Raw genomic sequence first — 13,865 nt, 5'->3', positions numbered from 1 at the left:
CGTCTTCCATTTTCTTTGTGTATTTTTATGTCTCAGGATATCGTCCCAGTTAATTGCACCAAGATCCTTTCTCATCCGTTGGAAATTTGCCCTCCTGAAGTTTAGTGTCCTTGTAACCCCTCTACTACACATCTTATTAAAGGATACATGAAAACTTATTATTTTGTGATCACTATTCCCCAAGTGACCCCCAACCCTTATATTTGATATGCGGTCTGGCCTGTTGGTTAATATTAGGTCTAGCAGTGCCCCCCTTCTTGTTGGGTCCTGAACCAGTTGTGAAAGGTAAAATTGTCTCTCATAGTTGTCAAAAACCGATTACCTTTGCTGGAACTGCAGGTTTCTGTTCCCCAATCTATTTCAGGGTAGTTGAAGTCCCCCTTAATGACTTCCCCTTGAGTCGCAGCTTCATCTATTTGCTTTACGAGGATATTCTCCATTGCTTCCATTATTTTTGGAGATTTATAACAAACCCCTATCAGTAATTTATTATTTCCCCCCTCCCCTTATCTCCACCCACAGGGACTCTACATTTTCATTCGATTCACCTATATTATCACTCAGGATAGGTTTTAAGGACGATTTTACATACAGACACACCCCTCCCCCTCGCTTATCTGTACGGTCATTTCTGAAAAGGCTATAGCCCTGCAAGTTAACAGCCCAGTCATGGCTCTCATCCAGCCATGTCTCAGATATCCCCACCATGTCATAATTATGCTCCAACAACATTAATTCTAATTCATCCATTTTGTTGGCGAGGCTTCTGGCATTAGTATACATGCACTTGATGTTCCGCTCTGTACCTCTATTCTTTCTTAAATTATTAACTGTTCTAACACCACCCCCCATGCCACCGCCAGCCCCAACTTCCTTATTTGTGCCCAGGTCTCTATCTGCACTATCTTCCCCTCCCATAAAATGAATACCCTCCCCCCAATCCCTAGTTTAAACACTCCTCCAACCTTCTAGCCATTTTCTCCCCCAGCACAGCTGCACCTTCCCCATTGAGGTGCAGCCCGTCCCTAGCGTAGAGCCTGTAGCCCACTGAGAAGTCGGCCCAGTTCTGCAGGAACCCAAACCCCTCCTTCCTACACCAATTCTTGAGCCACTTATTAACCTCCCTAATCTCCCGTTGCCTCTCTGGCGTGGCACGTGGTACAGGCAGTATTTCGGAAAATACCACGTTGGAGGTCCTTGCTTTCAGCTTGCAGCCTAATTCCCTGAAATCATCTTTAAGGACCTTCCATCTACCTCTAACTTTGTCATTTGTGCCAATGTGCACCTTGACCGCTGGGTCCTCACCAGCCCCTCCCAGTAATCTGTCCACCCGATCAGCGATGTGTCGGACTCGAGCGCCAGGTAGGCAGCACACCGTTTGACGATCCCTGTCTTTGTGACAGATTGCCCTATCTGTTCCCCTAATAATTGAATCCCCCACTACCAGCACCTGTCTGGCCTGCCCTGCTCTCCTATTTCCCTCCTTACTGTAGCAGTCAGTCCTCCGGCTTTCAGAGGACATGCCTGGCTGCAGCAGTGCTACCCCTGTACTGGCACCCCCCTCATCTGCCAAGTTAGCAAACTTATTGGGGTGTTCCAGATCAGGACTAGCCTCCCTGGCACTCTTCCCTCTACCCTGCTTTCTAACTGTCACCCAGCTTGCTACTTCACTGTCCTGCAGCTCCATCCTACCATCTATCCCATTGAGCGTCTGCTCAGTGAGCAGAAGACTCCTCTCCATATTATCTATGGATCTCATGGGGAAAACAGCTGGTAGGGCCCTTTAAGGTTCCTGAAGGTGTGAAAATGACCTCTGCAAAATATATAGTTTCTGACTTACTTTCTTCATGATCTAAAAAGCAAAAATGTGCCTTCAGGAGCAAAATCATCTTCATGCATGACAATGCATCATCTCATGCTGCAAGGAATACCTCTGAGTCATTGGCTGCTGTGGGCATAAAAGGAGATAAACTCATGATGTGGCCACCATCTCCCCGACCTCAACCCTTTAGAGAACCTTTGGAGTATCATCAAGCAAAAGATCTATGAGGGTAGGAGGCAGTTCACATCAAAACAGCGGCTCTGGAAGGCTATTGTTATGATCCCAGAGGCTTAAGGTACCTTCACACGAAACGACTTTGTAACGATATCGCTAGCGATCCGTGACGTTGCAGCGTCCTCGCTAGCGATATCGTTTAGTTTGACACGCAGCAGCGATCAGGATCCTGCTGTGATGTCGCTGGTCGCTAAATAAAGTCCAGAACTTTATTTGGTCGTCCGATTGCCGTGTATCGTTGTGTTTGAAAGCAAAAGCAACGATACCAGCGATGTTTTACACTGGTAACCAGGGTAAACATCGGGTTACCAAGCGCAGGGCCACGCTTAGTAACCCGATGTTTACCCTGGTTACCAGCGTAAAAGTAAAAAAAACAAACCGTACATACTCACCTGCGCGTCCCCCAGCGTCTGCTTCCTGACACTTACTGAGCGCCGGCCCTAAAGTGAAAGTGAAAGCACAGCGGTGACGTCACCGCTGTGCTGTTAGGGCCGGAGCTCAGTCAGTGTCAGGAAGCAGACGCTGGGGGACGCGCAGGTGAGTATGTAGTGTTTGTTTTTTTTACTTTTACGCTGGTAACCAGGGTAAACATCGGGTTACTAAGCGCGGCCCTGCGCTTAGCAACCCGATGTTTACCCTGGTTACCCGGGGACCTCGGCATCGTTGGTCGCTGGAGAGCGGTCTGTGTGACAGCTCCCCAGCGATCAAACAGCGACGCTGCAGCGATCGGCATCGTCGCTATCGCTGCAGCGTCGCTTCGTGTGAAGGTACCTTTAGGATCACAAATCTAACCAGCTAAGTCAGAGATAATAGGACAAGCTCTGGGGATGTGGTAACTGGACTGACCGCAAACCTGATTCTAACCAAACACACTAAAGGTAGCCATGGAACGTTTCCTGAAATCCTAGACGTCTCTTCACGGCCTGAGAAACTGACTACCCCTAAAGAGAAAGTAAGACCTCACTTGCCTCAGAGAAATACCCCAAAGATAAAGAAGCCCCCCACAAATAATAACGGTGAGTCAAGAGGAAAAGACAAACGCAGAGATGAAACAGGTTAAGCAAATGAGGCCCGCTAACGCTAGATAGCAGAAAATAGCAAGGGATCTGTGCGGTCAGTAAAAAACCCTATGCAAAAATATCCACGCAGAGAATGCGAGAACCCCCACACCAACTAACGATGTGGGGGGAGCAACTCAGCACCCCAGAGCACCAGCAAGCAGGGAAATCACATATTAGCAAGCTGGACCAAAACACATCATATACTAGGACACATCTTGAACACAGATGAGCAAAAATAAGCAAACAAAACTTAGCTTCTCTTGGAGAGACTGATAACGGATGTAGACAGGAGCAATCAGAATAGCACTGAATACAACGACAGCAGGCAACCACTGAGAGTCCAGCTGAACTAAATAGGAACCAGCTAACAGATAACGAGACAGCTGATCCAACCTCAGACCTGCAGAATGACACAAAGAGCCACCAGAGGGAGCCCAAAGACAACACTCACACAGTACCACTTGTGACCACAAGAGGGAGCCCAAAAACAGAGTTCACAACAGGCTATTCTGACTTCATGCAAAGAAATACAAGCAGAAACTCTCCAAAAACTCACAAGTTCAATGGATGCAAGAATTGTGAAGGTGATAGTATAGGAACCCTTCTTTGATAACATGTAACTTGGGCTGTTAGGATGTTTTGGAGTTACGGTAAATAGCTTTTTGTTCAGTGAATGTGACCTCCTAATGCTGCAAATTCCACAAATGAGCAATTTCATGTTCAATGTTTAGAAATTCTACTGTGCCTAATAATTTGGAACAGTGCATTTTAAGTTTTTATTCATTTTGGAGATTATACTGTTATCTTTGGGAGGTTTCTGCAATAAAATTCAATGTATACTCTAACGGGTGATGACTTTTCTTAGACTGACTGTCATTTACACCAACCATTTAGGAAAATCTGAGAAAAATATAATTTGCATAATAATTTGGAACATGGTGTAATTACTGCTCTCCTTGCTTGGGATGTCTGTGTAGGTAATATCTTGGCAGGTTTGCAGTTGAGTCCTACTCCTTCCATTTTTGGATGATAGATTGAACAGTGCTCCCCAAGCCGTTCAAACCTCGAGCTTTTTTTTTTTTAGATATATATACAACTGCTTTACGATCCTCTACAACTTTATCCCTGACAAGCCTGGTGTGTTCCTTTGGTTTTCATGACGCTGTTCAATCCCTAATGTTCCCAAACAAACCTGTGAGGCCTTTACAGAATAGCTGTAGTTATACTGAATACAGCATATTGCACATGTGGACTCGATTTACAAATTATGTGACTTCTTGAGGCAATTGGTCACTCAGGATTTTATTTACAGATATCAGACTATGGGGGGATGAAATACAAATGCACATCACCATTTTATATTTTTAAAATAGTTAAACCATGTTTTATTTCCTTTACACTTCACAAATATTTGCTACTTTGCGTTGGTATATCAAATAAAAATCCCATTTATAATACATTTAAGTTTGTAGGTGTAAAGCCCCCGTCTCACTAAGCGAGATCGCTGCTGAGTCACAAGTTTGGTGACGCAACAGCGACCTCAGTAGCGATCTCGCTATGTGTGACACGTAGCAGCGACCAGGCCCCTGCTGTGAGATCGCTGGTCGTGTCGGAATGGCCTGGACCTTTTTTTGATCGTTGAGGTCCCGCTGGGTAGCACACATCGCTGTGTTTGACACCTTACCAATGACCTCGTTGACGACTCAGACACTGAATCGTCATAATAGCTCCCATGTGACATCGTTGTACAGGTCGCTACAGGTCGCTGGTGAGATGTCAAACAGTGAGATCGCAGCAGCGATCGTTGGGAAAATCTCACTGTTTGACATCTCACCAGCGACCACATAGCGACGCAGCAACGATCCCTGACAGGTCGTATCGTTGTCGGGATCGCTTTAGCGTCGCTAAGTGAGACGGGGCCTTAACGTAGAAAAAGTTCGGGGTATGAATACTCTTTCAAGGCATTGTACACAACTTCACATATGAACTCGAATAATATATGTTCTAGTCCCTGCACTACATATTTTGAGGCTGTTGGAGGGCCACATCACATGCAGGGATTGCCTAACAAACAGGCAATCCTTTCATGAGTTGTGGCTGTCTAACAGCCGTGAATCATGCAGCCGCTGGGACTTGAACATTATTCAAGCACGCACAAGATAACCCGTTATCAGAGAACGTTCACTCATCACTAATAAGTATGTCTCCTTTAACATTTGAAACAAGACTGTTGTAAAATACTGTATCCTTACCATCAAAGTCAACTCTTCCATCCCCATTCAAATCTACATCATGAATAATTTCTTGGACTTCACTTGGATTCAGCGGTTGTCCTAAGAAACTCTGCGCAGCATCTTGAAGCTCCAGACCACTGATGTGGCCATCTCCATTCATATCAAACTGGCAGACAACAACAAAAGAGGTTAACTTTTCATCTGGTGGTGAATCAAATGGTGGATCTCCCCTTGAAGAAGCACTCCCTTGAAGAAATATCTATATATATAATTGTCTAAGGGTTTTTCCGTCTGTCTGTCTGTCTGTCTGTCTTTCTGTCTGTCTGTCTGTCTGTCTGTCTGTCTGTCTGTCTGTCTGTCCTGGAAATCCCGCGTCTCTGATTGGTCGAGGCCGCCAGGCCTCGACCAATCAGCGACGGGCACAGCATGGCGACGATGATGTCACAATGGAAATCCCGCGTCTCTGATTGGTCGAGGCCGCCAGGCCTCGACCAATCAGCGACGGGCACAGTATCGACGTAGATGTCATAATGGTTGCCATGGCGACGATGATGTTGTCATAAAGGTTGCCTCGACCAATCAGCGACGGGCACAGTCTGCCGCGAATTCTGGAATCATCATTGTCCATATACTACGGGGACATGCATATTCTAGAATACCCGATGCGTTAGAATCGGGCCACAGTCTAGTATATATATATATATATATATATATATATATATACACATACACCTGTGTATGTGTGCATGTTATGTAGCATGCGTGTTAATATACTCGCCTATTTCCTTCTTTTCCAGGATCCAGCACTGTTCTGCTCAACTTCTCACAGACCTCACCGCTCTTCAGACTCTCAGGATCACTCTATACCTGAGCCAGTAGTTGATTAGACCATATTTATTTTTTTGGTCAGTATTTTACATCAGTATTTGTAAGCCAAAACCAGGAGTGGGTGATAAATGCAGAAGTGGTGACATGTTTCTATTATACTTTTCCTCTGATTGTTCCACTCCTGGTTTTGGCTTACAAATACTGAGGTAAAACACTGACCAAATACTCAACGTGTCCTATTGAGTCTCAATCTGATTCTCCGAAGACTTACATTGTAAAAGCCACTTCCAAGTCACGCAGAGCAGAAAAATGTGACTTCTTCTAGAAACTGCCCACTTTTGCCTATAAGCTGTATCTGGTATTTCATCAGTCACTTGTTTGAGTCTAAGGGTACGGTCACACAGTGGCACTTTGATCGCTCCGACGGCACGATCCGTGACGTTGCAGCGTCGCTTGATTATCGCTCCAGCGTCGTAGACTGCGGTCACACTTTGCAATGCACGGCGCTGGAGCGATAATTTCATGACGTAGTTGCGATGTAGAAGTCATACGGGACATTGGGAATATCGTGCACACCTTTGTTACACGCTGCGATCATGCCGCCACAGCGGGACACTTGACGACGAAATAAAGTTTCAAACGATCTGCTACGACGTACGATTCTCAGCGGGGTCCCTGATCGCAGTAGCGTCTCAGACACAGCGAGATCGTAACTATATCGCTGGAACGTCACGGATCGTGCCGTTGTAGCGACCAAAGTGCCACTGTGTGACAGTACCCTAACACAGCCAAAATCTGCAATGTAATAGAAGCAGCCGTGGTTTGTTTTCAATTAATCTCTTTGAGTCTACATTCAAATTGGATTCATTTTTATTTTATCTTATGTCATGAATGCAATAGAATTTGAAATGTAGTATTGGTTATGTTTGTGCTATGGAGCAGCTCTTGTTGCCACAAAACCAATGTCTGTGTCACTAACCTAAGGTGAGGATGATGGTGGTGTGTTGATAGGTATACCTTCAGTGCTGTCCTTTTTTTTGGTGTTTTTTTTTTCTACTGAACATGGCAACTAAGGCTTCTTCGTCACAGTGTAAGGCCTCCGCGCTGTACCTCCCTCCGGTGCTGGCCTCTCCGCTCACTTGAAGCCCTGGGTTCAATGCGGCCTAACCATGGCATTTGCATTGAACTCGCAAGTGTGACCCAGGCCTTAGAGTACCTTCACATTGCGTTCCAGCACCTGTTCGGTGGCCCCTGTCGGGGCTTACGTACGAATCCCTCCCCCCTGCAAAACGGGATTTGGACATATGCGCCGACGGGACCATAGACTAAAATGATGCTGGCAGAGCGAACATCCGCTAGGCATTTTTATACCTGTTAAACCCATTTTGAATGGAGGAGGATTGCACATAACTGACCGCCGCTCTATTAATTTGCTATGGGGCTGCTTTTCAAAAGCAACCCCATAGAGAATGAATGCAGTAGCGGTCAGACAGGTGTACTGCCGCTCCATTCCAAATGGGGATAATAGAGAACAAATTATCCAATTCTACAGGTCGAAACATGGGTCCTCACTAATTTACAAGTTATCACCTATCTTGTGGATAGGTGATATCTTATCTGCAATGAATAACCCATTTAAGAAATTGTGGAGAAAGAAGGAAAGGTGAGGAACATAAAACCTCTTACCAACAAGCTACAGAGATAAGACATGACTGAAAGGAGCATTCATGGCAGTCTAGGCTGAATGAAGATGAGGACAAAAAATATTTAAATTCAGATAATACCTCAAGTACGCGTTACTGCATGTAATTATTGCGTTGCCTGGAATGGCGTCTGATCAGTGGTGTTCTGCACTCATGTATGTTCTGTAAACCTGAAAATATCCATCCAGGAACGGGGTGCAGCTGAGCAAGTGCCTCTGTGAAAGGCATGTCAACGGTGTGAGCGGGTGAGATTCAATACATACAGTGGCATGTAAAAGTTTGGGCACCACTGGTCAAAATTACTGTTATTGTGAACAGAAGCAAGTTGATGATCAAATGGTCTCTGAAAAAGCAAAATAGTCATTTTTTTTACATTTTAAAAATCACAAAAAGGAATATGGGCCAATGTAAAAGTGTGGGCATCCTTGAAGAGTTGTGTGCTGTGATAACGTTGACTAACGTTTCAGACCTAAGCCCGTGAGGGTTATAGCTTGTTCACTATCATTGTTCGGAAAGTCCAGGTGATACAAATTTCCCAGCTGTATAAAAGCCCAGCCTCCTTTAACCTTATGCCCAAAAAAAGGCAACCATGGGTTTTTCTAAGCAGCTGCCTAGCTAGCACTCTGAAGATGAAAATGGTGTTGACCCACAAAGCAGGAGAACAATATAAGAAGATGGCAAAGCGTTTTGCCATTTCCTCAGTTTGAAATGTAATTAAGAAATGACAGTTATCAGGAACAATGAAGGTCTGGAAGTCCAGACAAAATTTCAATGAGAGCTGCTGGTAGGATTGCTAGAGAGGCAAATCAGAACCCCTGCTTGACTGCAAAAGACCTTCAGAAAGATTTAGCAGACTTTGTGTAACGGAAGTGGTGAAACCACTGTGTCATGGACCGAGGAGAGCCTGGAAGGGCGTGATTAGACAAACACCTGACTCTTTGCTAGAGCTCCTGATGGTGGGGTTAGACTTGGATCTGGATGGCACTAGGTGCTACTCCAGGACAGACCTTGGACACATGGCAGCTGAACCCCAAAGGGACAGGTAGTTGGAGCAGCCAGGAATGGGTAGACTTGGCTGGTACAAACAGGCACGGCAGGTATGGCTGCTATGCAGACTGGAATGGAAGATGCAGGCAGGAATGGTTGGTATACAGGTGCTGGGGTATAGGCAGATACGGCTGGTATACAGACTGGCACGGCAGGTGCAGTCAGGTATGACTGGTATACAGACTGACATGGCAGGTGCAGGCAGGAATGGTTGGTATACAGACTGACATGGCAGGTGCAGGCAGGTATGGCTGGTATACAGGCAGGTACGACTGGTATAAAGGCAAGAGTGGCTGATAAACAGATATAGCTGGTACAGGCAGGCACAGCAAGTGCAGAAATGTGATGGTGGGCATGGATGAAATACAGGAACACAGGGAAACAGGAAGACAGGTACAAGCAGGGTATGGGGGACCTGAGAAGTAGCAAGCGTGCAAACAAGGCAGAGTGAGCATGTTGTTTAGGCACCTCCCATCAGGTGGAGGTGCTCTAAATAATAAGTGTCTCCCAGCCATTTGCTGGGGACACTTTAGGATGGCGCGCTATCCCTTTAAGAAGAGGGAGCACGTGCACTAAGCATAGAGCCTGTGGATCTGCAAGCAATGCGCAGACCCCAGGCAGCAGGAGGAGGAAGTGCAGGATGGGGGCTGCAGCGGTAAGTTGTTGTCCCTGTCGGGTGAGGAGGGAAGCGTGCAGGGAAGCCGGCGCTACAGTGCCCCCCTTTACATCCCCTTTTTTTTCAAGCCTGCAATAAATTTCTCTAGGAGTAGAGGGGCATGGCTGTTCTCCCTGGGCTCACACGACCTTTCCTCAGGACCAAACTCCAATACACACAAAAAAGTTTTTCATGTTACCCTTTTTTTGTGGCTAGAATATTCTCCACCTCAAAAACATCCTCAGAGCTGAATGGAGCAGGAGTGATACCTGGGTCTTTGACGAAGGGACTGAGGATGACAGGCTTGAGGAGAGATACATTAAATAAATTTGGAAAGAGGCCAGAAGTTCAAGTGTGTAAGCTAAGTAAGGCATTAATCTGTTTGAGAACCACGAACGGAACGATGAAGCGAGGACCCAACTTTAACAAGGGTAGCTTGAGATGAACTTCAAAGAAAGCTAAACCTTATCCCCAGGGCAAAACTGAGGCGGGTCCATATGTAACTTGTCCACGTGTCTATTTATCCATTCTTAAGATTTCATTAATGTGGTCTTGGTGTCCTCCCAGATATTAGTGAAGCCCCTGATGAGACTTTCAGCAGCAGGAATGCCGATGGTAGTAGACACCGTGAATGAAATATTGGGATGTTGATGGTTCACCATAAAAAATGGAGATTTAGCTGATGATTCACTCACATGGTTGTTATATGAGAATTCAGCCCAGAGCAGGAGTTCGACCCAATCACTGCAATGAGCATTTACGAAGTGCCACAGGAAGTTGTTCAGGATCTGATTGACTCGCTCTACATTGGATGGGTATCTAATCACGGTCCACAATGGCCTGTTGAATACAATTTTCCATGGAACTAACATCCAGATAGGCCGATTCAATGTAACGGTTGTTGCCATTGGAAATGAATACTCACAGTCAGTGGAGGAGAGGAGTACTCCTCGCCCAAGGTCATCTCCCCAACAGACACTAGGTCCTGGAGTTTCCTGTTTTTTTCAGGACAGGAGCAGATTAACTGTTCGGGACTGCCACCATAGAAACACCTTCCCTCGGTACAACAGACCTTCTGATGATGCTTGGCCAGCTTCACTCAGTCGATTTGCATGGATTCAGAGAAGGTTATCGAAGCTGACATCTGCAGCATGATCGGCCTTTTGAAGGAAGGAGACAAAAGTACAAGGTAGGTACGCCTAGTATTCAGGCCGGGACAGCAGTTGAAGGCAGGTATGGCTGGTATCCAGGCAGGCACGATAAGTACAGACAGGTGCTGGCTGGCATGGCTGATGTACAGATATGCAGGTGCTGGCAGGCATGGCTGGAATCCAGGAACATGCAGCAGGTACAGGAAGACAGGTACAAGCAGGTACTGGCGGAAAAAAGCAGGGACTGGCGAACAAGACAGAGTGCATATGTTTCTCAGGCACCTCCCATTAGGAGGAGGTGCCTTAAATAATAAGTGTCTTCATAGAAGACTTATCAGAAGAAAATCTCTCCTGCATCATCACCATAAAATTCAGTGTCAGAAATATGTAAAAGAACATCTAAACAAGCCTTATGCATTTTTAAACAAGTCCTGTGGACCGATGAGGTTAAAATAGAACTTTTTGGCCACAATGATCAAAGGTATGTGTGGAGAAAAAAGGTACAGAATTTTAGGAAAAGAACAACTCGCCAACCATTAAGCATGGGGGTGGATCAATCATGATTTGATGTAGTGTTGTTGCCAATGGCATGGGGAAAATTTGACAGGTCAAGGCAAGAATGGATTCAATGAAATGTCAACAAATTCTTGATGCAAACATCTGTTAAAAAAGCTGATGTTGAAAAGAGGATGACTTCTACAAATCGAAAATGATCCTAAACACACGTCAAAATCAACAATAACCTAAAAAAAAGCGATCATTTCATCTTCAACTTGCTTAACTGTTCACCATAGCAGTAATTTTGACCAGGGATGCCCAAACGTTTTACATGCCACAGTATTTAAGAACCTAATATCACTCAGATAAAGCATTTTCATTAGAATTTTGGTGCAGCTAACATTTTCATTACATTTTTGTAAGCAAATAGTTTTTTCTCACTTCTCTAAATGCAATCTTCAGCTCTCGTACTCCCACCATATTTTCTGTTTCTGCCAGCATTTTTGGTCCAATCAATTCCACAAAATCTTCAAAGTCCACACGACCACCCACTATAAACAATCATGAAGAGTAAAGAAAAATGATAGAAAGTTAGTAGCCATCATGATGGAAATTGACTATATACAGTTATCGGTATACAGAGGCCATGCACATTTATTCTGTATACGTAATATGGAAAAAGATGAACTTTGATATGTCATATATGTCTGTAGGGAAAATCCAACAGATATACAGTGGGTACAGAAAGTATTCAGACCCCTTTAAATTTTTCACTCTTTGTTTCATTGCAGCCATTTGGTAAATTAAAAAAAAGTTCATTTTTTCACACTAATGTACACTCTGCACCCTATCTTGACTGAAAAAAAAAAACAGAAATGTAGAAATTTTTGCAAATTTATTGAAAAAGAAAAAGTGAAACATCACATGGTCAGAGATTACGGCACCCTAGGCGAAACTATTTTGTTGCGCCCCTACTACTTTTAACATACCTCCCAACTTTTGAAGATGAGAAAGAGGGACAAAGTTTGCGGTGCGTGATGCGGCAAATTTTAGGCCACGCCTCTGACCACACCCATTCGAATTGTGGCAAGGTACAGATCTGCCCAAGGTTACAACAGAATGTCTGCGGTACTCAAGGTTCTTATGAGCAAATTGGCCTCCAAAATCCTTAAATGGAAGAACTTTGGGGCTATCAGAAGTCTTCGTAGACCTGGCCGTCCAGCCAAACTGAGCAATCGTGGGAGAAGAGCCTTGGTGAGAGAGGTAAATAAGAACCCCAAGATCACTGTGGCTGAGCTTCAGAGATGCAGTTGGGAGATGAGAAAAAGTTCCACAAAGTCAACTATTACTGCAGCCCTCCACCAGTCGGGCCTTTATGGCACAGTGGCCCAACGGAAGCCTCTCAGTGTAAGGCCGGTGTCACACTAGAGAGGAATACGGACGAGCGAGAGGCGCAAAAACAACACATTGCACACGGACCAATGTTTCTCTATGGGGCCGCTCCCATCAGCTGTATATATCTCGACCGTATTTTACGGGATGAGAAAATCGCAGCATGCTGCGTTTGTCAGCGTATTGTGCAAAAAATCCACCAATGAAAGTCTATGGGGGCGTGAAAAATACGGATTACACACGGACCATATTTATATTTAATACAGAGCTAGATAGCTTAATAGCCGGTAATTCAATTGCCGGCTTTTGCTATCTCCTTATTAAACCCGACAGGATATGAGACATGGTTTACATACAGTAAACCATTTCATATCCCTTATATTTTTACATATTCCTCACTAATAATGTTAGAAGTTTCTGTTAATGTTCAACAACAGGTTTTCTTCAAGAATGGTCCTGTATTTGGCTCCATCCAGCTTCCCATCAATTTTAACCATCTTCCCTGTCCCTCCTGAAGAAAAGCAGGCCCAAACCATGATGCTGCAACCACCATGTTTGACAGTGGGGATGGCGTGTTCAGGGTGATGAGCTGTGTTGCCTTTACGCCAAACATATCATTTGGCATTGTTGCCAAAAAGTTCGATTTTGGTTTCATCTGACCAGAGCATCTTCTTCCACATGTTTGATGTGTCTCTCAGGTGGCTTGTTGCAAACTTTAAATTACACTTTTTATGGATATCTTTGAGAAATGGCTTTCTTCTTGCCACTCTTCCATAAAGGCCAGATTTGTGCAGTGCACGACTGATTGTTGCCTTATGGACAGACTGTCCCACCTCAGCTGTAGATCTCTGCAGTTCATCCTGAGTGATCATGGGCCTCTTGGCTGTATCTCTGATCAGTCTTCTCCTTGTTTGAGATGAAAGTTTAGAGGGTCAGCCGGGTCTTGGTAGATTTGCAGTGGTATGATATTCCTTCCATTTCAATATGATTGCTTGCACAGTGCCCCTTGGGATGTTTAAAGTTTTGGAAATCATTTTGTATCCAAATCCTACTTTAATCTTCTCCACAACAGTATCACGGACCTGCCTGTTGTGTTTCTTGGTCTTCATGATGCTCTCTGTGCTTCAAACAGAACCCTGAGACTATCACAGAGCAGGTGCATTCATACGGAGACTTGATTACACACAGGTGGATTATATTTATCATCATTAGGCATTTAGGACAACACTGGATCATTCAG

General features: G+C 44.8%; 1 protein-coding gene across 2 annotated transcripts in view; it reads right to left on the bottom strand.

Moving 5' to 3' along the window:
• The window catches only part of LOC143764983 (calcium-binding protein 2-like), a 55,204-nt gene that overhangs the window by 14,237 nt on the left and 27,102 nt on the right, over window positions 1–13,865 (bottom strand). For both annotated transcript variants that reach the window (XM_077251154.1, XM_077251153.1), the window contains exons 4-5: window positions 11,675–11,784; window positions 5,370–5,517 (exon numbers count right to left, since the gene is read on the bottom strand). In XM_077251154.1, the coding sequence (XP_077107269.1) occupies window positions 5,370–5,517; window positions 11,675–11,784 (258 nt within the window). The remainder of the gene's footprint in view (window positions 1–5,369; window positions 5,518–11,674; window positions 11,785–13,865) is intronic.

Source organism: Ranitomeya variabilis, chromosome 4, assembly GCF_051348905.1.
Source record: "Ranitomeya variabilis isolate aRanVar5 chromosome 4, aRanVar5.hap1, whole genome shotgun sequence".
NCBI classification, from domain to species: Eukaryota; Metazoa; Chordata; class Amphibia; order Anura; family Dendrobatidae; genus Ranitomeya; species Ranitomeya variabilis.
The sequence above is the reverse complement of the archived record's forward strand: the minus strand, read 5'-3'. Positions and strand labels throughout refer to the sequence as shown.